The 25940-nt window shown below is 40.2% G+C and overlaps 1 protein-coding gene and 1 non-coding gene across 7 annotated transcripts in view; both read right to left on the bottom strand.

Moving 5' to 3' along the window:
- HNRNPR (heterogeneous nuclear ribonucleoprotein R) overlaps window positions 1–25940 on the bottom strand; it is a 35347-nt gene that overhangs the window by 3526 nt on the left and 5881 nt on the right. For 3 of the 6 annotated variants that reach the window (XM_033227885.1, XM_033227886.1, XM_033227889.1), the window contains 7 exons: window positions 25645–25763; window positions 24909–25016; window positions 22011–22124; window positions 10492–10668; window positions 8623–8758; window positions 5589–5803; window positions 567–716 (listed from right to left, as the gene is read on the bottom strand). In XM_033227885.1, the coding sequence (XP_033083776.1) occupies window positions 567–716; window positions 5589–5803; window positions 8623–8758; window positions 10492–10668; window positions 22011–22124; window positions 24909–25016; window positions 25645–25763 (1019 nt within the window). The remainder of the gene's footprint in view (window positions 1–566; window positions 717–5588; window positions 5804–8622; window positions 8759–10491; window positions 10669–22010; window positions 22125–24908; window positions 25017–25644; window positions 25764–25940) is intronic. The other 3 variants (XM_033227888.1, XM_033227890.1, XM_033227887.1) reach the window with 1 other exon arrangement.
- Window positions 14638–14744, bottom strand: LOC117094137. Its single transcript, XR_004441445.1, has one exon. It is a non-coding gene; the product is annotated as a U6 spliceosomal RNA (small nuclear RNA).

Genomic DNA, 25940 nt, shown 5'->3' with positions numbered 1-25940 from the left:
TACTTCCTTCATACTTATCATTATCATCAAAGACTAAATCAACTATTATACACAAGCGATATCTCTAACAATTACTGAAATCAGTAAAACATAGTGAATGCTATTTTAACTCTAAAATGATTAAATAAAGGTAAAACTAATCATACCCTCATCACAATACATCTACTCAAATACTGTATGAGTTATGTACACGACTCAGTTTCCTTCATAGGTACACAAACTGAGGTAAACTAAGTAGTTATAATACATTCATTACCTATTTAGTGTTTACAGCAGCTAATTTTTATACCTTGTAATACTTTCAAGGTATCATGCTATCAAATCTTACAAAACAATAGAGATTAAAAATAACTTGCCTAAGATCACAAATTCAGTAATAATCTGGCTTTGAAATATGGAGTCTTATCTGTTATATTATACTATTATCACCTTACAGAGATTAAACAGAAAGAGTTCAGCAAAAGCTAACAGTCAATTTTATTTCAGTTTTTAACATTACTTTATGTGTTTGGCAGGTTTCAGAAACAAAATTCAAATATCAAGAACCAAAATTTCAAAATTTCTACCTTAACAGCTGCTCCTCTGTCTTCAAAATGAACAAATGCATAATCTTTCAACTTCTTTACTCTTTCGAGTTTTCCAAATTCAGAAAATGACTTTTCCAATATTTCTTCTGTCACTGTAGTAGCCAAGTTTCTCACAAACAAAACTTTTACCTAGTAAGCAACAAATAAACAAAACTGTCATTGGCTACTTAATTTTACCTGTAAAGTGTTTCTTCCTGTCTTCATAGCATAGGCTTTTCTTCTCTAAAACATTAAGCGCTGAAAGTGTTGTTACAGGTAGTACGAAAAATTGCTAGGAAAATGACACTGATATCAGTCACCAATTTATAAAAATTATTGGTTCTTGCCTTCTCCTATGTTGTCATTAAAGCACCTAACACTGAGTAGAACCTTCAAAGAACCAACACATAATTATTACTACCGAGCTAACCAACAAATTTAACATGGTCTCCAAGTCCCTTTCAAAACAAGTTTTTCTGTTTCTTTCCTCTAAAACTGAGTAACTTTCAAAAGTTCATATGAAAAAATAAATAAACAAGAATAACCAGGAAAAAAAAGAGTGAAATTTAGAGACTGGCCCTACCAAATATAAACAAATTATAACGTTTAAATCATTAAATCAGGTAGTGTTAATTAGAAAAAAAAGAGAAAAGCTGGTCCATGCCTCACACTATACACCAGGATAAACTCCAAATAGATCGAAAATTTAAGTAATAAAAGGGTGGAGGGAGGACTGTGAAAGTATCAGAACAAGAATGATTCATTCATGTAACACTGGAGTGGGGATGACCTTATGACTTAAAATCTAGGAGCCATAAGAATGATATATAAAAATAAATGACTTCTATATGGCAAAAAATACTGTAAGCAAAGACAATAAATATGGATGAGGTATTTGCAACATGTATCACAAACAGCTAATCTCTCTTTTATATCAGAGAACCAGAAAATAAGAGAGTTCAACAACTGAATAGAAAAATAGGCAAAATTCATGAATACATGGTTCATACAAAGAAACACACATGGCTCTTAAAATATATTTAAAGTTCAAACCATTCATAGTAAGATACGCAAATCATTAATCATTAATGGCACTGAGACCATTTGTTATCAGGTTGGCAAAGTTCAAAAGTTTGATCATACATTGTTTTGTCAAGAATGAGGAAAATAATTATCTTGTATTTTGCTGGTAGGAATGTAAAATAGTGTATCTCCTACAGACATGAATATGGTAGTATCTTAACAATTACAGATGTATTTACCCTTTGGCCCACAATTCTACCCCCAAGAATCTATCCTACAGATATATCTCCACTTGTATCAACTAACATAAGCTTATTCATTCCAGCATTGTAAGAGCAAAAGATCAGAAACAACTCAATATCCAGCTGGTTAAATACACTATAGTACCTCCACAGAATAGACTACTATGTAGTCATAAAAAATGAAGAAGAGGGCTGGGCACAGTGCCTCACGCCTGTAATCCCAGCACTTTAGGAGGCCGAGGTGGGCGGATTGCCTGAGGTTGGGAGTTCGAGACCAGCCTGGCCAGCATAGTGAAACACCGTCTCTACTAAAAATACAAAAATTACCCAGGTGTGGTAGAAGACACCTATAACCCCAGCTACTCGGGAAGCTGAGGCAGGAGAATCTGAACCCGGGAGGCAGAGGTTGCAGTGAGCCAAGATTGCACCACTGCACTCCAGCCTGGGTGACACAGCAAGGCTCCGTCTCAAAAAAAAAACCCAAAAAATGAAGCAGAGCTCTATGAGCTAACAGAGATTGACAGGATACACTGTTTTTCCTGTTTTTACATCTCTGAAATAAAGAAACAACTTACAGTCAATGTGATAAGCAAGTACTGTGCCATAGTTTAGTTGGCAGTGTTTTATAACAACTTAGTGGTTCATATAATAATGGTGTATTTCCTCAGAGCTGATTAAACAGGATGGTGAATAAACAAAATGTAGATCAGTGAATATAGTAGGCTACCAACATTACTACCACTCATGTAAGAATTAAGGAAGTATATTCATATTTGCCTAACGAAATACTAAAAAGATAAACCAGAAACTACTAAAACTGGATGCCTTATAGGGGACAAAGGGGATTTGGTAGACATAGGCATAGGGGTAGAAAGGAAATTTCTTTGTCTATACTTTTCTATATAACTTTTAAACTAAGAAAATATAGTACCTATCCAAATAAAAAACTAACATATTGAATAAATTGTTGCTTCAGATAAAGGGCTATCTAATAAGAAGTTACTAATTTAAGGAGGAAAAAAAACTAACATTTTCCACAAATGCTCCATCCCCTTTATTATTCTCAATTTATCATACTAAGGTCCAGCCTCTATGTTACACAGACTCCCACTGGTTCAGTTACTTTTAAAAAAAATTCAACATGGAATTTTCTATGATGAAACCGTTAACATACTATATGAAAATTACTTACTGAAACTGTGTTTAAAATGTTCAACAGGAAAAAGGGTCCCTTTAAGAGACATACATTTAGGCTTTTAGGTTTTGGTACATTGTAAAACTGACCCAACTTGGCAAAAAAATCTTCAGTGAATTGTAAATTGATAGTGTGAATAACAGAAGCTTAACTCAAAAGGATAAACTTTTCTTTTTTTTTTTTTTTTGTTGTTGAGACGGAGTCTCGCTCTGTCGCCCAGGCTGGAGTGCAGTGGCCGGATTAGGAAAAGTAAAGGAGCTGGGTGCAGTTGTAAGCATCAGTAGTCCCAAGCTACCTGGGAGGCTGAAGCGGGAGGAACGCTTAAGCCCAGGAGTTCAAGGCTGCAGTGGGCTATGATTGCACACGTAAGCAGCTACTGCACTGCAGCCTAGGCAACATAATGAGGCCCAATCTCTTAAAAAAAAAAAAAAAGAAAACAATAAAGGGCTCTACCATATTTAATCCTAAGTTTATGGAGGCCTCCTTTTCATTCCAAAACCTGTTTTAGATCTAGGAAAAAGGAGTTACCAGAATAAAATCTTGAAGTTTTCTAACCCTAAAAAAAGATTAGGATGAAATTCCGTCTGAGCAGCTTACTAAAGGTTATGTGAGAAGTGGTTGGTAAGCAAATTACAAGCTATACTTTTGGTTTTCATAGGATTTTATTCCTCTTTTATAATATGTAATACATCTATAATGCTATTTTAAAATATTTTCACAGAAAAAGCAACACAGGCTATTTAGTTACTACAGGTAGATTCAAAGTTGTGGTGGATCTTTAGAGACTGATCCAGGCTCAATAAAATAGATGACATCCGTGTTTAGTAGTTTACCCAAAGTCATAGTGGTATTAGGAGAAGAAACAATGGGAATCAAAACCAAGCTAGTAAAAACTTAAAATAAAAACTCAGAGCTATTTGAATTCTCTATCCCTTACCCATCTACTCAAGGAATATGAGATAAAAGATACTGAGTAGCACTTCTGAGAGCCTCTCTGGTTCATTCTCAATAGAACTTATCTGCTTAACCCAAAGATGTCATTGCCTACACAGACTTTACCATACAAGGATAAACCAGGGTTCTCCTCCAAACTATTTAGAGCAAGGGTTTGCCTCCTCAAATTCTGGAATAAAAACCCTGACCTCTGACTTATCAAGAAGAATCCAACCATTAACTCATGGCCATTCAGAGTTGCTGCCTCCCTGTGAAGGGAAGAGACAATTAAAATGCTCAAGAGCTCATTTTAAGTAGCAGAAATGCAACTCTGAGGCCAGTCGCGGTGGCTCACGCCTGTAATCCCAGCACTCTGGGAGGCCAAAAAAGGGCAGATCATGAGGTCAGGAAATTAAGACCACCCTGGTCAACATGGTGAAACCCTGTCTCTACTAAAAATACAAAAAATTAGCCAGGTGTGGTGGCAGGCACCTGTAGTCCCAGCTACTCGGGAGGCTGAGGCAGGAGAATGGCGTGAACCCGGGAGGCGGAGCTTGCAGTGAGCCGAGATCGCACCACTGTACTCCAGTCTGGAAGACACAGCAAGACTCCATCTCAAAAAAAAAAGAAATGCAACTGTGATGTGTCCCAGGAGTTGCCCAAAGGAAAGATTAAGAACCAGTACTCATGGCACCACTATTAAGATCCTGGCAATGCAAGTACAGGAATTAGGAGGGAATTGAGTGCCCTTTTCAGGATTTGCCATGCATATTTTGCCACTAACAAATAAGAGCAAACATGACAATCTTTTGCCTTTCTTCATGGGGACAATACACTAACGGAACTTGATCATTTAAAACAACAGGCAGGGTGCAGTGGCTCATGCCTGTAATCCCAGCACTTTAGGAAGCCAAGGCAGGCAGATCATGAGGTCAGGAGTTTGAGACCAGCCTGGCCAGTATGGCGAAATGCTGTCTCTACTAAAAATACAAAATTTAGCCAGGCATGGTGGCAGGCGCCTGTAGTCCCAGCTACTCGGGAGGCTGAGGCAGGAGAATCGCTTGAACCCAGGAGGTGGAGGTTGCAGTGAGCCGAGATCGCACCACTGCACTCCAGCCTAGGCAACACAGCAAGACTTCGTCTCAAAAAATAATAATAATAAATAAAATAAAAAATAAAAAAAGCTTTAAAAAAACCAGCTATAAATCTAAACAAAACATAATTTACGGCCAAGTAATAAGGCATAATATAGTCAATGAAGATTATAATTTATAATCTCCAAAACATTACTTCTCACTTTACTCAAGACCTTTAAAAAAAAAAAAAAAACCTCTATCCCTCACAGTGCCAAGCACTAAACAAATACCCAGTGTGTATGAAAATACTTAATTGAAGAAACTTCATTTCAGTTCCTTCTGCACATTTAATCTGCAGGAAAAGGGATGGTTAATGGAAATTCCTGGATACCAAGACAGGCTGTTAACTTTAGTGTTAAAGCTGCTCCTTGCCAAACAATTAAAGTCTAAAGCTACAATTTCTATTTATCATAAAACTCAAAATATTTGAGCTTCATTCTGAGTACAAAATTTAAATGATGACCCTATGCCCACTCCAAGCAACTATATTTACCTTAGCCATGACTTCTGGATCTGGTTCTTCCACAGGGTCAGCCCATTCAACTGTAACTACATTTCCCCACACTTTTACTTTTCCACTCATCAGCCGGCGTCTGGCTTGTGCTGCTGACTTGTGATCCTCATATTCAAGGAAGCAGAACCCCCGATTCTTCTTTTTGTCATCGGGTTGATGATAGAGAATAACGTCCACCAAACCCTCTGTTAAACCAACAGCCAGATATATAAGCCAAAAGCATCCACCACACATCTAGCGATTAGGCAGACCTAAATCCGCTTGACGATGAGCAAAAAATAAGTGATGCAGCCTCAAAATGAGTCACTAACTTTGTAGACAATTAGTAGACAATTAAATCAACATAATCAGATATGGGGTTTGGGACAGTATTCGATGTTCCTTTTTAATTTTCGGGGTTCTTAAGGTATAGCCATATACAACAAATCTAACTACTGTATTCTGACATTTAACATGCTACAATATTTTAGAGCGTTTGATATAACATGACTATAAAAGCACTAACAAGGATCTTAAAAACAAAACTATTAATATAAACCCAAGAGAACTAACTTTTGACAACTAATCATGGCCAAGCTAACTTAAAAGTTACTATTTTTTACCAAGAATGGAAGTGATCACTAAATATTAGTGTTCCTCTGGTCTTAGTCCTTTGCCCTTATCTTTCTGTATGTGTTCTTTCTGAATAATGTCAGCTAGCCCTACTTTTAAATGCTATCTATACCCTTACAAATGCTTCGATTTTTTTCCTAGCCCAGACTTCTCTAAGCTCTAGATGTGCCTATGTTCTTACCTGATGTATCCTCTTTGATGTCTTAGAATTGCAAATTTAACATGTCCCAAAACTGAACCACCATGGCCAAAATCTGCATTCCCTAGACTTCCTACCTAATAAACAGTGTCATCCACCTGGTTCTGAAGCCAGAAATTGGTTAGACATTCTTGATTTCTTCCTTTACTTCATCTCTCCTAACCAATTCCAAACTCATTTACTTTTTTGCATCTCCACTGCTATTACCCTAGTCTAATCCTCTATCTGTACTAGTATGACAGCTTCAACTAATTTATCAGCTTCCACTCATGCCCCTTCTCTCCAAGTCCCTATCCACACAGCAGTAGGAATAATATCCCATAAACATGAAACAGGTGTTATTTCCTGCTTAAAACCTTTATATGCCTTCTCATTATATATACAATAAAAACCCAACTCCTTACATGGCCTACAGAAGCCCTGCCTACTTCATTTCATACAATTATATTCCTAATTCTACCTTTTAATAACACTGGTCTCCTCAGTTACTGTAATATACTGACTTCTTTCTCGCCTTGGAACCTTGGCATGTGTTGCTGCCTTGGAATGCACTTCCTTTTGCTCTTTGTATGCTACATCTTCTTCATCCTTCAGGTACTGGCTGACATGTCATCTTATCAGAAAATTCTTCCAGAACCATCCAAACAGGGATAGTAGCTATTCTTTAGCTAAATATCCTGTATTTCGTGCTTCAGTGTCTTATCACAATGTCTAAATATTCCTTTAATTTTTATTATTTATATTCTTGGTCTTATCTCCTTTCTCAGGATATAGGATCTATGAAAGCAGAGAATATGTCTCTTAGCCACCAATGTATCCCAGGCACATAGCACAATGCCAGCACTTAACAGAAACTTTAATAAACACCTGCTGAAAGAATGAATAAATGATCATGAAGCCAGAAGGAGATATAGATAATAAAGTGATGAGGTCAAAGAATTGTGCCAACAGGGGTATTTGACAACACAATATAGTGGATAGTGGCAGTGGTTACAAAGTGGGACACTAGAAATCAAGAGTTTAAAGTGCACAGAATTTCTGGTGACTAGATCCAGAATGTAATCGGGATATGGTGGAGCTGAAGTAAAGGACTAAAGATGAGGTAATCATAGAAATAGGTAGGAGTCTAAAGCCCTGGATGGTTCACCAATGTAGATGTTAAAGGTATTAGAAATAAGTTAATTTAGGGCAGAAGAGGAAGATAGCGAGCCAGAAGCAATCTTTAGATTAATGAAAGGCTGAAACCAGAAGAGCAATGATTGACAGCTTCAACAAAAGGGAAAGCATTTGTCTGAATGATAAAAATGTAAAGGAATAGTGGTTTTCACAAGGGGAGGCAGTGGTCTAACACAGTGTTTTTAAATCATAGGTAATATTAGATCACAACTGGTATTTTAAAAAATCAAATAGAATAGGAAGTATCAAAATAAATCATGTATAATAAATAAAAGTACAGTTTTGTTAAATTGTTTCAGTTATATATAAATGTGTACAGAACTACGATATAAAATCTACTTCTCAATCAATTCCATGGATTTAGAATTGGATATTTTTAAAAATCTGATCGGCCAGGCACGGTGGCTCACGCCTGTAATCCTGGCACTTTGGGAGGCCGAGGCAGGCGGATCACCAAAGGTTGGGAGTTTGAGACCAGCCTGACCAACATGGAGAAACCCCCGTCTCTACTAAAAATACAAAATTAGCCAGGCGTGGTGGTGCATGCCTGTCGTCCCAGCTACTTGGAAGCCTGAGGCAGGAGAATTGCTTGAACCAAGGAGGCTTGCAGTGAGCCAAGATCGTGCCATTGCACTCCAGCCTAGGCAACAAGAGCAAAACTCCGTCTCAAAAAATATCTGATCTAGACAAGGCAACAGGGAGGGAGTAAAAACTTTCATTCTCTTGGTCCTAAAATACACTAATTGTCAAGGGGAAAAAAAGCATTCACTTGAAGGCTATAGGGCAAAAGCTCCAGCAAAAGCCAAGGTTCAGTTAAGACAAAGAAGTGAAGGGGACATTCCAAGAAATGAAGGATATAAGGGAATTTGCTTAAATCCAAACCACTATAAAGCAGAAAGGAAGCAATTTAGACATTGAAGACCTGAATTCTTAATTTAATACATACAACCCCTCAGTTTTTTTTGAGCACTTATAAGTAGTAAACACATTTCGCAAAAGTAATTTCTAAATACATTTTTGTTTTACCTGTGACTTTACTGAATTCTTCCAAAATGTTTTCTTTAGTCTTATTCTTCGGAATGGATCCAACAAAAAGTCTGTTGTTTGCCACAGAAATGCACACTCCAAGGTGTTTACCAGGGCGAATTTCATAGCTGTCACACTGCAATGAAGAAAAGAACCAGAGACCCCAAAACCACCCCAAACTCAGGACAACTGATCTTAATCTAAAAAATTCAACAATTTAAGGCCAAATGCTCCCTGCTTCATCAACTCACCAAGCTCCCTCATGCTTTCCATAATATGAATGTATATTTTAAACTTGTCACGGTCTCTTGTTTTAGTTTGGTTTTGTTAACCTTCACTACTCTTCCATATAAAAAGGACTCACTTTATTGCTTAAAATATCTTATTTCATATTTTATCTATCTGAAAATGTTTTCCCACAGATTTTTCAGAAAAAAATACCTGAGACTGATCATTCAGGGTCCTTGGAAATGTAATTGGACCCTGTATTTTCAAAAAGGGGTTTTATTTAAATCACTACAGTGGATTTTCTTGATAAATGTTAGCCTTTCTTTTTTATTTTAAGACTGAGTCTCGCTCTGTCGTCCAGGCTAGAGGGCAGTAGCACAATCTTTGCTCACTGCAACCTCCACCTCCTGGGTTAAAGTGATTCTCCTGCCTCAGCCTCCCAAGTAGCTGGGACTACAGGCGTGCACCACCACACCCAGCTAATTTTTGTATTTTTAGTAGAGACGGGGTTTCACCATGTTGGCCAGGCTGATCTTGAACTCCTGACCTCAGGTGATCCACCTGTCTCGGCATCCCAAAGTGCTGGGATTACAGGCGTGAGCCACCACATCTGGCCAATTTTAGCTTCTTATAATTTAATATTATTTAACCATTAGTTTACTAAGAGATATAAGTATTAAAAATAAAATCATATGTTGCTGAAAATGAAAACTTAATGTTAAATAAACAAGTTTGAAGGAAAAATCCATAATAAAAACTAAAATCTGGGTCAAGCTACGAGTGGAACTGATTCAGACACCAGTAATGAAACCAAAAGCCTTGATGATGAAACAGGCTGATCATCTAGAAAGACTAGAACCAGACTTAGTGAGGCCCTCAGATGTCAGGCAAGAGTATGCCAAAAAATAATGACACTGTTATTTTAAGATACTGAGATAGCTGGGTCTTAAATACAGCAGGAGTGAAGATACATTTGATTTGCAGAACGTTGTTACCACTACTACTGGTCTGAAATGAGCATCAAGTGATTAAAGGCCCTAGAGAAAGGAAATTAATCTGAGACTGGCTATAAATAGCAGGAGGAGAGAGAAAGATTAAAGACAGAGAAGACTCAAGGGCCAAGAAACATAAAGAAAGAACAAAAATACACTTAGAAAATATGAAATAAATCACATGAATAGGCTGTAACAAAAATAAAACAGATTCACAACTATTTTCTGAATGGAATCCTAAAAGTCACTGTCATCCACTATTACATTCCCCACAGCCCATTCCAGTCTTCATTATACTGTAAGAATCCTAAAGTTTAACATCAAGAATTGACATCCTTTTGCCTAAAACCAAAAGACAGAAATCCATAAGCCAAATACTCATATGAAACTTCTGATATTAATCAATCTAATAGATAACTTCTTAAATCAATGGGAGACTTTCTATAAAACATTACTTCTTGGGTATTTTCAGTTCTTTTTTACTTTTATAGTCAGAAAAAAAGCAAAGGTCACATACTAACTTGGTCAGTACAGAAACATTCAAAGCAACAACTGAAGGAATCAAAATAATGTTAACTACAAACATTTTTGAATTAAAGTTTATTTCCTCAAATAGTGACTTGCTAGACAGTGGATAATTATCACATACCAGTTTCACGGCTTCCTGTGCAGCTTCCTTTCCACAGAAGGTGATAAATGCATACCCTCTATTCTGACCAGACAGTGGATCCATCATAAGACGTAGATCCCAAATGGGTCCGGCCTTCTCAAAAAGGGGCACCAACTCATCCTCATATAAATCTCTTGGTATTTTGCCTACAAACACCTGAAATAAAACCCCCTTATTAGAATCCAACATAAGCATTTGATTTTAGAGTCATAAAGCCTATTGTCTTTTTTTTTTTAAAGATGGTGGCAGAAGAAGATGGTTAAGAAAGAATGGAAACAATCTGAAACTTAGAGTTGACTTGCAGAGCTAATCCTAATTTTTATTATAATGACCTTAGGGTTATCAAAGAACAACAGTCTCTTGAAAAATGGAAACTAGTAAGAGTGTAAAATCTGTATTAACTCTAATTTTAAAATTTTTATAACTTGACTTGTTCTCATAAAACAGAATAAAGGAGGTTGGATGCAGCGGCTCATGCCTGTAATCCAAGCACTTTAAGAGGCCGAGGAAGGTGGATCACTTGAGTCCAGGAGTTCAAAACCAGCCTGGGCAACATGGCGAAACCCCATTTCTACAATTTAAAATAAAAAAATTTATAAACTAAAAATAAATAAAAATAAAATAATTGAATAAAAGATTGACATAGCCCTCAAGTTATCTGCTCAACTCTAAAATCTTTACTACTTAAAAAGCAACCTTAGGCCAGGCGCGGTGGCTCAAGCCTGTAATCCCAGCACTTTGGGAGGCCGAGACGGGCGGATCACAAGGTCAGGAGATCGAGACCATCCTGGCTAACATAGTGAAACCCCGTCTCTACTAAAAAAATACGAAAAACTAGCCAGGTGAGGTGGCAGCGCCTGTAGTCCCAGCTACCTGGGAGGCTGTGGCAGGAGAATGGTGTAAACCCGGAAGGCGGAGCTTGCAGAGAGCTGAGATCCAGCCACTGCACTCCAGCCTCGGCGACAGAGCGAGACTCCATTTCAACAACAAAAAGTAACCTCAGTATTTTTCAGAAACTCCAGTGCTTCAATCTATTCCTTTCTCTATCCAGATATTAAATATTAAATTTTAAGGTATGAAAAAAATCTCTTCACCATTTGAAGAATTTCTGATCTTCAATTACAAATTATATAGGATTAAATTATAATATTCAATGACAAATTAAAAAGTATATAGTCAAAAATCCTCATTTGATACCAGATTATAATTTTCTTCAAGTTCCTCCAGTGTAAGCAACATTAAAAATGTTTTATGTTGGCCAGGCGCGGTGGCTCACGCCTGTAATCCCAGCACTCTGGGAGGCTGAGGTGGGCAGATCATGAGGTCAGGAGATCGAGACCATCCTGGCTAACACGGTGAAACCCTGTCTCTACTAAAAATACAAAACATGAGCCAGGCATGGTGGCAGGCGCCTGTAGTCCCAGCTACTCAGGAGGCTGAGGCAGGAGAATGGCGTGAACCCGGGAGGCGGAGCTTGCAGTGAGCCAAGACCACGCCACTGCACTCCAGCCTGGGCAACAGAGGGAGACTCCGTCTCAAAAAAATAAAATAAATAAAATTTTTAAAAAAGTTTTATGTTAAAACATTTGTAATCCACAAAGTCTGAATGAGTAAAATTAGTATTTGCATGACAAGTTTTCTAGTGAAACTCATCTACATCACCATTTCACAGTCTGAAAAACAGCTGGAGTAATAGGTAAATAATGAAGTAATAACAGCAATCCAATCCAAAATATGCCAACATTATTATGGACATTAAGTTTCTGAAGTTAAGCTCTACAACAGATGTACTATCTAGAGATAATCCTTTCCAAAATAATCAAGACTCACTTTCACTGCTATCTGGTAAAACCTGAGGAATTCTTTTGACTCCTTAGCATGATTCTCACACAATAGTTATTGCAATTCTTCTACCTCCTTAAGGTCCCCAATCCTCATTCACTAAACCTCATCCTAAGGATATCACCTGAGAAAGTCATTGGTTTCTTCATATTCTTACCTCTCACTATGTCTACTTTCACTTCTATCACACCTCAGAGAAAGAGATCTACCTCCTTTCTAAGGTTAACTCCTTAACCCCAATAAATAAGCCCATTTCTTCTTACCACTTTCTGGAAACAACTGCGAACCGTTTATTCCTTCAACTCTCATATTTTGCTCAATACCATCCTTCCCTTCCCACTGGTTCCTTCCTGTCTCCAAACAATCCAAAAACAAAATACAACAACACACCCCTCACTTTAGCTTGTATTATATTTATTTCCTTTCACTGATAAAGGTTTGGCTTGTTTTTGAGACTGGGTCTCACCTTGTCGCCCAGGCTGCAGCATAGCGGCATGATCATGGCTCACTACAGCCTCATACTCCCAGACTCAAGTAATCCTCCCACCTCAGCCTCACAAGTAGCGGGGACCACAGGCTCTTGCCATTATGCCCAGCTAATATCTGGGGGTAGGGGTTGGGGGTAAAGAGAGGCTCTCGCTATGATGCCCAGGGTGGTCTCGAACTCCTGGGCTCAAGTGATCTTCCTGTTTTGGCCCTCCAAAGTGCTGGGATTACAGGCATGAGCCACTGCACCTGGCCTGTTTTGAACACACCGTCTGTACGTTTTTTTTTCACTCACACAGTTATTATTTTCAACACATCTGCTACATGCTTAATACCGTGAAGCCAAAGAGAAGTATAAATAAGACATCTATGGCATCATGACAATTAGGGATACAAGATACTGTTATATGTGATTTAAGTGATGTCCCTGCAGAACCATCTTTCTAACAAAAACATACTCGGAAGAGCACACGGCATCTATGTTCTCTTTAACCCTCTATAATTGGCTTCTTCCTCTAACTCGAACTGTGTACCCAGATGTCACTAATAAACTTCTAATAACCAAATTCAAAAGTCTTTTTCCAGGCCGGGCACAGTGGCTTATGCCTGTAATCCCAGCACTTTGGGAGGAATACCTGAGGTCAGGAGTTCAAGACCAGCCTGGCCAACATGGTAAAACCCCATCTCTACTAAAAATACAAAAATTGGGCAGGCATGGTGACAGGCGCCTGTAATTCCAGCTACTTGGGAGGCTGAGGCAGGAGAATTGCTTGAACCTGGGAGGCGGAGATTGCAGTGAGCTGAGATCACGCCACTGCGCTCCAGCCTAGGTGACAAGAGTGAAACTGTCTCAGGGGGGAAAAAAGGTCTTTTCCCCCTCAGTTCTCATCATCCTTGCGTTCTCTACAAGTATTAATACTGGTGATGCAACTACCACCATCAAAACTTTTCTTCCCTTAAGTATTCAGAATACTTTACCAACCTCATTTTTGTACCTTGAAATCTGTGATGAAGACATGTTTGTAACAAATGATTTTTTCTAAAAATCAAAATGATTAAAACCCAGCCTTGTCAACTGGCTCCTCTGATTGCCCCCATCTACCTTTAGAAGACTATAATTTCTGTTTCTCTCCCCTCATAGCCCCCACCTCCAGGTGACTGAGGAACTACTTCTATAAACAGACATCTCAGACATTTTCAATTCCTCCCATTATCACCCATATCCAATTAATCTTTTATTATTATTATACTTTATTATTATTATACTTTAAGTTCTAGGGTACATGTACACAACATGCAGGTTTATTACATATGTATACATGTGACATGTTGGTGTGCTGCACCCATTAACTCGTCATTTACATTAGGTATATCTCCTAATGCTATCCCTCCCCCTTCCCCCTACCCCACAACAGGCCCCGTTGTGTGATGTTCCCCTTCCTGTGTCCAAGTGTTCTCACTGTTCAATTCCCACCTATGAGTGAGAACATACAGTGTTTGGTTTTTTGTCTTTGTGATAGTTTGCTGAGAATGATGGTTTCCAGCTTCATCCATGTCCCTACAAAGGACATGAACTCATCCTTTTTTATGGCTGCATAGTATTCCATGGTATATATGTGCCACATTTTCTTAATCCAGTCTATCATTGATGGGCATTTGAGTTGGTTTTAAGTCTTTGCTATTGTGAATAGTGCTGCAATAAACATACGTGTGCATGTGTCTTTATAGCAGCATGATTTATAATCTTTTGGGTATATACCCAGTAACGGGATGGCTGGGTCAAATGGTATTTCTAGTAAAAATATGGAACGCTTCATGAATTTGCGTGTCATCCCTGCACAGGGGCCATGCTAATCTTCTCTGTATCATTCCAATTTTAGCATATGTGCTGCCGAAGTGAGCACCCAATTAATCTTTAAAGTACCTGCTTGAAGTTGCTCCATGTAAATGCCTAGCCTATACAAACACATGGCTCCCGCCTACTCAGAACTTGTATAATACAAATCTTTCATGAGACAAGGAATTAGACATACCTTGGACTCATGTGCCATATATTTTTCTAGATTTTAGAAATACAGTGACTACCACAGACAAAGTCTAGGCATCAATGAAGTTTATATTCTACTGAGAGAGACAGACAAAAATAAAAAAAGTAAACAATATGGGTCATGCATGGTGCTCATGTGTGCAATCCTAGCACTTTGGGAGGTCGAGGTGGGCAGATCACTTGAAGTCAGGAGTTTGAGACCAGCCTGGCTAATACGGTGAAACCCTGTCTGTAACTAAAAATTCAAAAATTAGCCAGGTATGGTGGCACAAGCCTGTAATCCCAGCTACTCGGGAGGCTAAGGCAGAAGAATCACTTGAACCAGGGAGGTGGAGGTTGCAGAGAGCAGAGATCACGCCATGGCACTCCAGCCTAGGCAACAGAGTGAGACTCTGTCTTAAATAAATAAATACATAGTGATTATATGATTTTAAGAGGTATTGGCCGGGAGCGGTGGCTCAAGCCTGTAATCCCAGCATTTTGGGAGGCCGAGACGGGTGGATCACGAGGTCAGGAGATCGAGACCATCCTGGTCTACACGGTGAAACCCCGTCTCTACTAAAAAATACAAAAAAACTAGCCGGGCGAGATGGCGGGCGCCTGTAGTCCCAGCTACTCGGGAGGCTGAGGCAGGAGAATGGCGGGAACCCGGGAGGCGGAGCTTGCAGTGAGCCGAGATCGCGCCACTGCACTCCAGCCTGGGCTACAGAGCGAGACTCCGTCTCAAAAAAAAAAAAAAAAAAAAAAAAAAAAAGGTATTAAGAACAAGGAAAAAACAGGAAGAGGGGATAAATGATGGGGCTGTGTTTTCACTAGGAGGGCTTCCCTACAGGGGTAAATTTGAGCTGAGATCTAAGAGAAAATTAAGTACAAATCTGAGGAAGGTGAGGGGGCACTGTCTCATGCACTTTGGGAGGCCAAGGCAGAAGTATCACTTGAGGCCAGCCAGGAGTTCTAGACCAGCCTGAGAAACACAGCAAGACTCTGTTTCAAAAAAAAGAAAAGAAAAGAAAAAAAAAATCTGAAGAAAGAGCATTCCAAGTTGAGGGAACAAGTACAAAAGGCTGTGAGATGTGAGACGGGAGTACACTCAACATTATCTGAAGAACAGCATACAGGCCAATGGCCAGAATGAAAGTGACAGTGGGTGGAAAACAGAGAACAGGGCCAGAGTAAGTTAAACCACGGTTAGGCATTTCTGCTCTCAGATGTGTTGGGAAGCCATCAGACAGTTTAATGCAGAAAAATGACTGGGTATGACTTATGTTCTAAAAGATACACTTCAGCAAGTGGGTAGAAAATGGATTGTATGGAGAAATAGGCTGACTAGTCAGGTGAACAGGGCAATCTGGAAAAGAGATGAAAGTGGCTTGTTATAGTAGGGTGATAGCTATGCAGGTGATAAGAATGTGAGCAACAGTGAGTTTTTGGTTATATGCAATTCAAATGTACATTTTAGTTACCTTGAGCAAGTTTTGTTTTTGTTGTTGTTGTTTTTGAGATGCCATCTCGCTTTGTACCCCAGGCTGTAGTGCAGTGGCGCTATCTCAGCTCACTGCAACCTCTGCCTCCCGGATTCAAGCAATTCTCCTGTGTCGGCTTCCTGAGTAGCCGGGATTACAGGCATGTGCCACCATGCCTGGCTAATTTTTGTATTCTTAGTAGAGATGGGGTTTCACCATGTTGGCCAGGCTGGTCTCGAACTCCTGACTTCAAGTGATCTGCCAGCCTCAGCCTCCCAAAGTTTTGGGATTACAGGCATGAGTCACCGCACCTGGCCAAGTTTCTTAAGCAATGAGTCTCAACATCCTCATGTGGGCTGGGCATGGTGACTCACACTTGTAAACTCAACGCTCAAGGAGGCCAAGGCAGGAGGACTGCTTGAGCCCAGGAGTTTGAGACCAGCCTGAGCAACAAAGCAAGACCCTGCCTCTATAAAAAATTTTAAAAATTGGCTCAGTGTGGTGCCATGTACCTGTAGTCCCAGTTACTTGGGAAGCTTAGGCACGAGGTTCCCCTAAGCCCAGGAGTTTGAGGTTGCAGTGAGCTATGACTGTGCCACTGTACTCCAGCCTGGGCAAGAGTGACACCTTCTTTTTATAAATAAATAAATAGAGAAGAAACATCAACAAATCTGTGGCCAATAAAGTCCCCAATACTATAGTCATGTGAGTTTGTGAAGAAACAGACCACGAATCAAAAACACTAGTTTATCTACGAAACAGGAATATCTTTATTTCAAGATCAATTTAACTTAGGACCTAAAAAGAATTTAAAAGGCTAAAGTTTTCAAAAACTAATTCAGCACTGTTCCTTTTAAAGTTTTTAAGCTCAATTTTTAATTAACTAAAATGAAATAGGAATACTTTCCTTTTATTAACTTTTTAGTCCTGAGTCATTCTGGATCCATGTGAGCCCTTTCAGAGTAAGCACTCAGTCATCTTCAGGTAACCCTCCTCCCTTTTCAGAACTAACAGAATCTAGTGAATACCATAATAACACTTCTTTCTTCACTCATCAGCCATGAAGACCCAGAAAAAGTTTTAGCTGTCTACAATTTATCAAGTACTTCAACAGTAATAAAGGAAGTAACCAAGTCATTCAACAGTCTTTTCTTTTTTTGAGACAAGGTACTTGCTCTGTCACCCAGGCTGGAGTACAGCGGTCCAATAACAGTTCACTGTAGTCTTGACTGATCTTTTCACCTCAGCCTCCCAAGTAGCTGAGGCCACAGTTGTGCGCATGCCGCCAGGCCCGGCTAATTTTTTATTTTTTATAGAGACAGGGTCTCCCTATTTTAGCCAGGTTGGTCTCAAACACCTGAGTTCAAATGATTCTCCTGCCTCAAGCTTCCTGAAATGCTAGGATTACAAGCATGAGCCACCACACCCAGTCAACAGAGTCTTTTGGTTATCAATTAGGATTCTTACATTATCTAGCTCCTACTTACATTTGCTATCTTGCAAATGTATTAGTGTCTCACACATAATAAAATTCAGCTGCCACAAAGTCATATACTTTAGGTCTCTGTTAAATACACTGGGGTTCTTCAGCACCATGAATAAGCCAAAGAATGAGATCTCAATCTACCATTTCTTTTCATTACTCTGCAAAACATCAGTGGTATACTCTGCAAACAGATAAGAATTTATTATATACAGTCATGACCTCCATGAATCCTGCTTATATTAATGGAAACAAATAAAAACAGAACTTGGCCAGGCAAGGTGGCTCACCTCTGTAATCTCAGCACTTTGGGAGGCTGAGGCGGGTGGATCATGAGATCAAGAGTCTGAGACCAGACTGGCCAACATGGTGAAACCCCGTCTCTACTAAAAATACAAAAATTAGCTGGGCATGGTGGTGTGTGCTTGTAGTCCCAGGTACTTGGGAGGCTGAGGCAGGAGGATCTCTTGAACCTGGGAGGCAGAGGTGGCAGTGAATGATAGTGCCATTGCATTCCAGACTGGGCGACAGAGTGAGACTCCATCTCAAAAAAACAAAAACAAAAACAAAAACAAAAACAGAACTTGCTTCCCAAAGCAGCTTAACAATACTAGCTGAAGGATACCGGGCACGGTGGCTCAAGCCTATAATCCCAGCACTTTGGGAGGCCGAGACGGGCAGATCACGAGGTCAGGAGATCGAGACCATTCTGGCTAACATGGTGAAACCCCGTCTCTACTAAAAAATACAAAAAAAACTAGCCGGGCGAGGTGGCGGGCGCCTGTAGTCCCAGCTACTCGGAAGGCTGAGGCAGGAGAATGGCGTACACCCGGGAAGCGGAGCTTGCAGTGAGCTGAGATCCGGCCACTGCACTCTAGTCTGGGCGACAGAGCGAGACTCCATCTCAAAAAAAAAATATATATATATATATATAAATATAAAATTTCAAAATTACTACCTATCATCCTTGTATATTTCTCATCTCAGAACAACACTTAGCACCAATGTCTGTTAATGAATGCTCATCTAATGGGTTAATTTGCAGATTTTATCCAAAAATGAGATATCATAATCCTCTCATAATTTTAATACTGCACAGTCTCAGGCACTGACCTTAACTTCAACCTCCTCAATCAAGACCTAAAAAGGTTTAATGATGACTGAAACAAAATATAAAAGAACAAAAACCAAACCTCACATCAAAAATCACAACAATTAAAACCAATTGATTACATCTACTAGCAACACATTAAAAATCTATTTTTCTTGAATTTTCAAAACTATCAACAAATACTTGCACAATCTCATGAAATCTAACTTTATGAGAGAAATCTGAAACTTTACACTAGGATTTTGCTGAAAGTAATTGCTTGACAGGAGTGGTTTTAGGCTAGTGATCTCATATAGGGATTTTGCTGGAATCATATCTGCTGTATATAACATTTAACATACAGAAGAATGCATCCTTCTCCTAAAGGAAAAATGCAATCTGAGAGAATATATATGTGTTTTACAATTAACATATCAACTATTTGTTTCAAATTGGTTATCTCCAAGTTTATTAGGCCAGGCATGGTGACTCACGCCTGTAATGCCAACACTTCGGGAGACCAAGGTGGGAAGATCAATTGAGCCCATGAGTTGGAGACCAGCTGGGCAACATAGGGAGACTCCGTCTCTACAAAAAATTAAAAAAATAAAATAGCTGGGCTTCACTTTGGGAGACCGAGGCAAGAGGATCACCTGATGTCAGGAGTTCGAGACCAGCCTGACCAATATGGAAAAACATCTCCTCTACTAAAAATACTAAAAATACAAAATTAGCCAGGTGTGGTGGCGGATGCCTGTAATCCCAGCTACTGAGGCTGAGGTAGGAGAATCGCTTGAACCCGGAAGGCAGAGGTTGCAGTGAGCTGAGATTGCACCATTACACTCCAGCCTGGGCAACAAGAGCAAAACACAAAATAGCTGGGCTTGGTGGCATGAGTCTGTAGTCACAGCCACTGGGGAGGCTGAGGCAGGAAGGCTGCTTGAGTCAGGAGGAGTTTGAGGCTGCAGTGTGCTACGATCATACCACTGCACTCCAGCCTGGGTGACAGACTGTTTCTAAAAAAAAAAAGGTCACTCGTATAACAGGTTACTTTTCAGCACATAGTTTTCTCCATTTGAAGGATTAGCAGGAGTTCGTGACTAGCCTGGCCAACTTGGCGCAACCCCGTCTCTACTAAAAATAGAAAAATTAGCCGGGCATGGTGGCGGGCGCCTGTAGTCCCAGCTACTCAGGAGGTTAAGGCAGGAGAATCGCTTGAACCTGGGAGGCAGAGGTTACAGTGAGCTGAGATCGCACCATTGCGCTGCAGCCTGGGCAACAAGAGTGAAACTCCGACTTGAAAGAAAAAAAAAGAAAGAAAAAGAAAAAGAGGAAAAGGAAAAGGAAGGAAGGGAGCGAGGGAGGAAGGAAGGGAGGGAAGGAAGGAGGGAGGGAGGGAGGAAGGGAGGGATTAGAACAGGCTAGCAATAAGACAAATGGAAAAACCTTTACGAAGACGCAGATGGAGGAAGAGTTACTTCTTTGTTCAAGTATGGACTAACATACTTAATCTTTTATCTGATTCCACATTCTTCCCTTGTGCAATCCACACTCATCAATAATATCTCTATGTAAATACTATGTCCCTTCTGAGCGATAGGTGAGGCAAGGGAGAGGACAAGCACAGTTCTAAATTATTGACATTAAAAAAAAAAACAAAAAAACCTTGGCCGGGCGCGGTGGCTCATGCCTCTACTCCCAGCACTTTGGGAGGTCAAGGCAGGTGGATCACCTGAGGTCATGAGTTCAAGACCAACCTGACCAACATCATGAAATCCTGTCTTTAGTAAATACAAAAAATTAGCCAGGTGTGGTGGTGCATGCCTGTAATCCCAGCTACTTGGGAGGTTGACGCAGGAGAATCGCTTGAACCTGGGAGGTGGAGGTTGCAGTGAGCTGAGATTGCACCACTGCACTCCAGCCTGGGCAACAAGAGCAAAAATTCCATCTCAAAAAAAAAAAAAACAAAAAAACCTTGGCCGGGCGCGGTGGCTCATGCCTCTACTCCCAGCACTTTGGGAGGTCAAGGCAGGTGGATCACCTGAGGTCATGAGTTCAAGACCAACCTGACCAACATCATGAAATCCTGTCTTTAGTAAATACAAAAAATTAGCCAGGTGTGGTGGTGCATGCCTGTAATCCCAGCTACTTGGGAGGTTGACGCAGGAGAATCGCTTGAACCTGGGAGGTGGAGGTTGCAGTGAGCTGAGATTGCACCACTGCACTCCAGCCTGGGCAACAAGAGCAAAAATTCCATCTCAAAAAAACAAAAAACAAACAAACAAAAAGAAAACAGAAACAAAAAAACCTGGTTGGGCACTGTGGCTCATGCCTGTAATCCCAGGACTTTGGGAAGTCAAGGCGGGAGGACTGCCTGTGTCCAGCAGTTCAAGACCGGCCTGGGCAACATAGTGAGACCTAGTCTCTACAGAAACAAAAACAATCCCCAAAAAGCAAAAACCAAAATAAAGCAGCCAGGTGTGGAGGCTCACGCCTGTAATCCCAGCACTTTGGGAGGCCAAGAAGGTGGATAATTTGAGGTCAGGAGTTCAAGACCAGCCTGACCAAAATGGTGAAACTCCATTTCTACTAAAAATACAAAATTAGCCAGGTGTGGTGGCGGGCACCTGTAATCCCAGCTACTTGGGAGACTGAGGCAGGAGAATCACTTGAACTCAGGAGGCGGAGGTTGCAGTGAGCCGAGACCGCATCACTGCACTCCAGCCTGGGCAACAGCAGCGAAACTCCATCTCAGGGACGGGAAAAAAAAAAACAGAATAAAGCAATTGTGTCTTCCAAATAACTTTACTCCAAGTATCTAAAATGGTGTGTTGCTAGTAGCATGGTTTTAGCAACCTGTTCCAAGAACTCTGTATTATATTCCTATATAAATTATTTGGGTATCTACCAGTCACAAGATTATCCATCCTCATGATGGCAGCAAAATACACATGGATATCTAAAAAATAACAACAGCTAAACTTTGAAAGGGATCAAGAATTTTCCCCCATCTGTACAGTACCTGCATAGTAGACAAAACACTTTCCCAACTGGAAAGATCTTGGTAAACAGCTAAAGAACACTTACCTCTGTTCCAATTCCAGGTTGCACGCCAGAGTACACACTGTCTGGTGGAGGACCACCATACTTCCTCTGTCCTGTGGTTACATCCAGAGTATAACCAGTTCTCTCAAGCAAGGCCTAGAGATAATTATACATCTCATTATACTTGAATACTAAATCTAACACACAAGCATCAGTATATTAATCTTTTCCAAAAAGTACTCTAACTTCCTAGGAGATGTATTTTTATGGTTAGGTAAAACAAAGTCAAAATTCACACTGGTTCCCCACACGTTTCTACTGGTGAGTCTTTTCAAATAAAATGTTCTCTATCCTTAAAAAAATAAGCATTAAGTCTTACCTCCATGCAGCTTCTCTCATTTACTATTACTCTCACATCCATTTCTTCCTACTGTCTGTCTTTTCTTTTTCTTTTTTTTTTTTTTTTGAGATGGAGTCTCACTCTGTTGCCCAGGCTGGAGTGCAGTGGCATCGTCTCTGCTCACTGCAACCTCTGCCTCCCGGGTCTAACCGATTCTCCTGTCTCAACCTCCCAAATAGCTGGGATTACAGGCATGTACCACCATGCCCTGCTAATTTTTGTATTTTTAGTAGAGATGGGGTTTCAACATGTTGGCCAGGCTGGTCAGGAACTCCTGGCCTCAAGTGATCCACCTGTCTTGGCCTCCCAAAGTGCTAGGATTACAGGCATGAGCCACTGTGCCCAGCCCCCATTGTCTTTCTAGTATACCTTTTTTTTTTTTTTTTTTTGAGACAGAGTCTTGTTCTGTCGCCCAGGCCAGAGTGCAGTGGCGTGATCTCGGTTCACTGCAAGCTCTGCCTCCTGGGTTCGTGCCATTCTCCTGCCTCAGTCTCCCAAGTAGCTGGGATTACAGGCATGGGCCACCACACCTGGTTAATTTTTTGCATTTTTAGTAGAGACGGGGTTTCACCATGTTAGTCAGGATGGTCTCGATCTCCTAACTTCGTGATTCGCCCACCTCAGCCTCCCAAAGTGCTGGGATTACAGGCGTGAGCCACTGTGCCCGGCCAGGTTTTTAAAATCACACGTTGTCAGAATAGCAAGAGACTTTAGATATCATCAAGTTCGGTGAACACTAGGATTCCACAGGGATGCATACCTTCGGCCTTCCATTCTTCTACCTTTGACTGAAACAGAGCCATAAATGTAATGTAAAACAGGGGTTCCCCCACCCCTGGGCCACAGACCCATACTGGTCCGTGGCCTTTTAGCAACCGGGCTGAATAGCAGGAGGTGAGTAGTGGACAAGTGAGAACAAAGCTTCATCTGTATTTACAGTCGCTCCTCATCCTCCCTATCGCTGGCATTACTGCCTGAGCTGTGAGCTCCGCCTCCTGTCAGATCAGCAACCACATCAGATTCTCATAGGAGCGTGAACCCTATTGTGAACTGCGCATACAAGGGATCTAGGTTGCATGCTCCTTATGAGAATCTAATGCCTGAAGATCTGTCACTACCTCCCAGTATGCCCAGATGGGACCATCTAGTTGCAGGAAAACAAGCTCAGGGATCCCACTAATTCTACACTATGGTGAGTTGTATGATTATTTCATTACATATTACAATGTAATAATAATAGAAATAACTTCAACACCAAATAACTATTTCTAATCAAAAAGTCTATCACAGGCCAGGCATGGTGGCTCACACCTGTAATCCCAGCACTTTGGGAGGGTGAGATGGGCAGATCCCCCAAGGTCAGGAGTTCGAGACCAGCCTGGCTAACACAGTGAAACCCCGACTCTACCAAAAAAAAAAAAAAAAAAATCAGCTGGGTGTGGTGGCACACACCTGTAGTCCCAGCTACTCAGGAGGCTGAGGCAGGAGAATCGCTTGAACCTAGGAAACAGAGGTTGAAGTGAGCTGAAATGGTGCTACTGCACTCCAGCCTGGGCCACAGAGCAAGACTCTGTCTCAAAAAAAAAAAGTATATCACTATAGCAAGACATGAACATCCATTTAACTAACGATTAGGTTCACTGGTCTTTCATTAAAAGCTGTATATATACCTTTCAAAGCTGTTTATCTAAGTAATAAAATGGTAATAATAATAACGGTTCACTGTTATATAGTTCTTGCTACATTCCAGGCATTATTCTAAGTGCTTTATGTTAATTCATTTACTCCTTATAATAACTCTGTGAGGTAGTCACTATTACTATTCCCATTTTACAAATAAAGAAACTGAGGTAACTGAAAATTCAAAAGGAGGAAAGCAGTTGTAACACCACCTTTTTATCAAGAGAAAAGAAACAAAGTGGCTGGAAAATAACTGAACCAAGAGACATTACTGGATCAATCCAAGAAACTACCAGCAGAAGCATCAATACATATATGTCATTCATCACCACAAAACAGGGAATGAGGAAAAGTATGAATTAGGGCTTTTCATTAAACATGCAATTGAGTGCTGACCCCCAAAATTATCCTTCTTATGTAATTCCTCTAAATTATTTCACTTCTAAACACCAGTTTTAAAAAGTGAACCTTTCAGCTGGGCGTGGTGGCTCACGTCTGTAATCCCAGCACTTTGAAAGGCCGAGGTGGGCGAATCACAAAGTCAGGAGATAGAGACCAATCTGGCCAACATGGTGAAACCCTGTCTCTCCTAAAAATACAAAAAATTAGCCAGGTGTGGTGGTGCATGCCTGTAATCCCAGCTACTCGGGAGGCTGAGGCAGGAGAATGGTGTGAACCTGGGAGGTAGAGCTTGCAGTGAGCCAAGACTGCGCTACTGCACTCCAGCCTGGGTGACACAGCAAGACTCCGTCTCAAAAAAAAAAAAAAAAAAAAGTGAAACTTTCTAGGAAACATGGAAAGAAGCATTTGACCTCATCATTAAATGCAATTTCATTACAACTACCCAAGTCAAGTTTTACCTTGATCTTTGCTTCATCAGGTCCCTTTGTGGACTCTTGCACCTTGCTCCCCTGTTTCTCTCTCTGCCTGTAGGTCTTCATAACTCCACATAAAAATGCACTTTTGTTCTAGAACAGACAAGTAATTCAATAAAAAGAATCACCAAAAATCTTGAAGGATCAGATACATAATTAAATATAAATTTCAGAAAACCAGGATTTTAACAGAATATTCACTGATTCATTCAACAAGTATTTGCTGAGTGGTTACTATGTGCCAGAGACTGGAGCAGACAGCAGTAAGGCAGTATAGACCTCAGGGAGCTTACCTTCTACCCTGGGAAAACATAGTCTTCCATTTGTTATGTGACTGCATCTAGACTGTCTTTGCCAGATGTCTGAAACTATTCCTCCCACCTACATTCTCCTCCAAGGTAACAAAACAGGATCAAATAACCCCCAAATGTTAAAAAGCTGAGTAACATGTAAAAACCTATAGTAACAATCATCAAAACTTGGCTTTAATTTTAAGTTTTTAAAATAACTCACTGCACAAGGGGGTGGGAGGAAACTTTTGCTTTATACTTGTGCTTCTAAAACTCTGCCACAAGTAGATCTTTCTTTCCTTTAAACTAATTTTTTAAAAGAAGAGGTAGTCACAAACAAAAAACACCACTTCTCCACAGGAAAAAAAAGTAATAGTAAAATAATCTCAGATCACTAATTGTTCAAAGACATTTCTGAGTAATGACCTTACCTGAACATGTGATAAGTCACTTTCCTTGAACTGCTGTAGTACAGACAGAGCTCCTTCTTCATTAAATTCCCTGAGAGCATCAATTGCTCTTTCATCAAGATCGACATAAGCTACCAATCCTAAAAATTAAATTGAAAAGGGGTAACGTTATTGCAACAAAAGGGGTAATCTAAGCTCTACTGATGTTTAATCAAGAATTGGTATATTCAATATGATCACTAACAAACTATATTTTCATTTAACTATATGCATATACACAGCTATCCAAATATTACATAGAAAGGTCCAGTACAAAT

The sequence above is a fragment of the Trachypithecus francoisi genome, unplaced genomic scaffold (assembly GCF_009764315.1).
Source record: "Trachypithecus francoisi isolate TF-2019V2 unplaced genomic scaffold, Tfra_2.0 Lachesis_group12, whole genome shotgun sequence".
In the NCBI taxonomy this organism is placed as follows: Eukaryota; Metazoa; Chordata; class Mammalia; order Primates; family Cercopithecidae; genus Trachypithecus; species Trachypithecus francoisi.
Note: the sequence above shows the minus strand (reverse complement) of the source record. Positions and strands in the feature narration are given on the sequence as shown.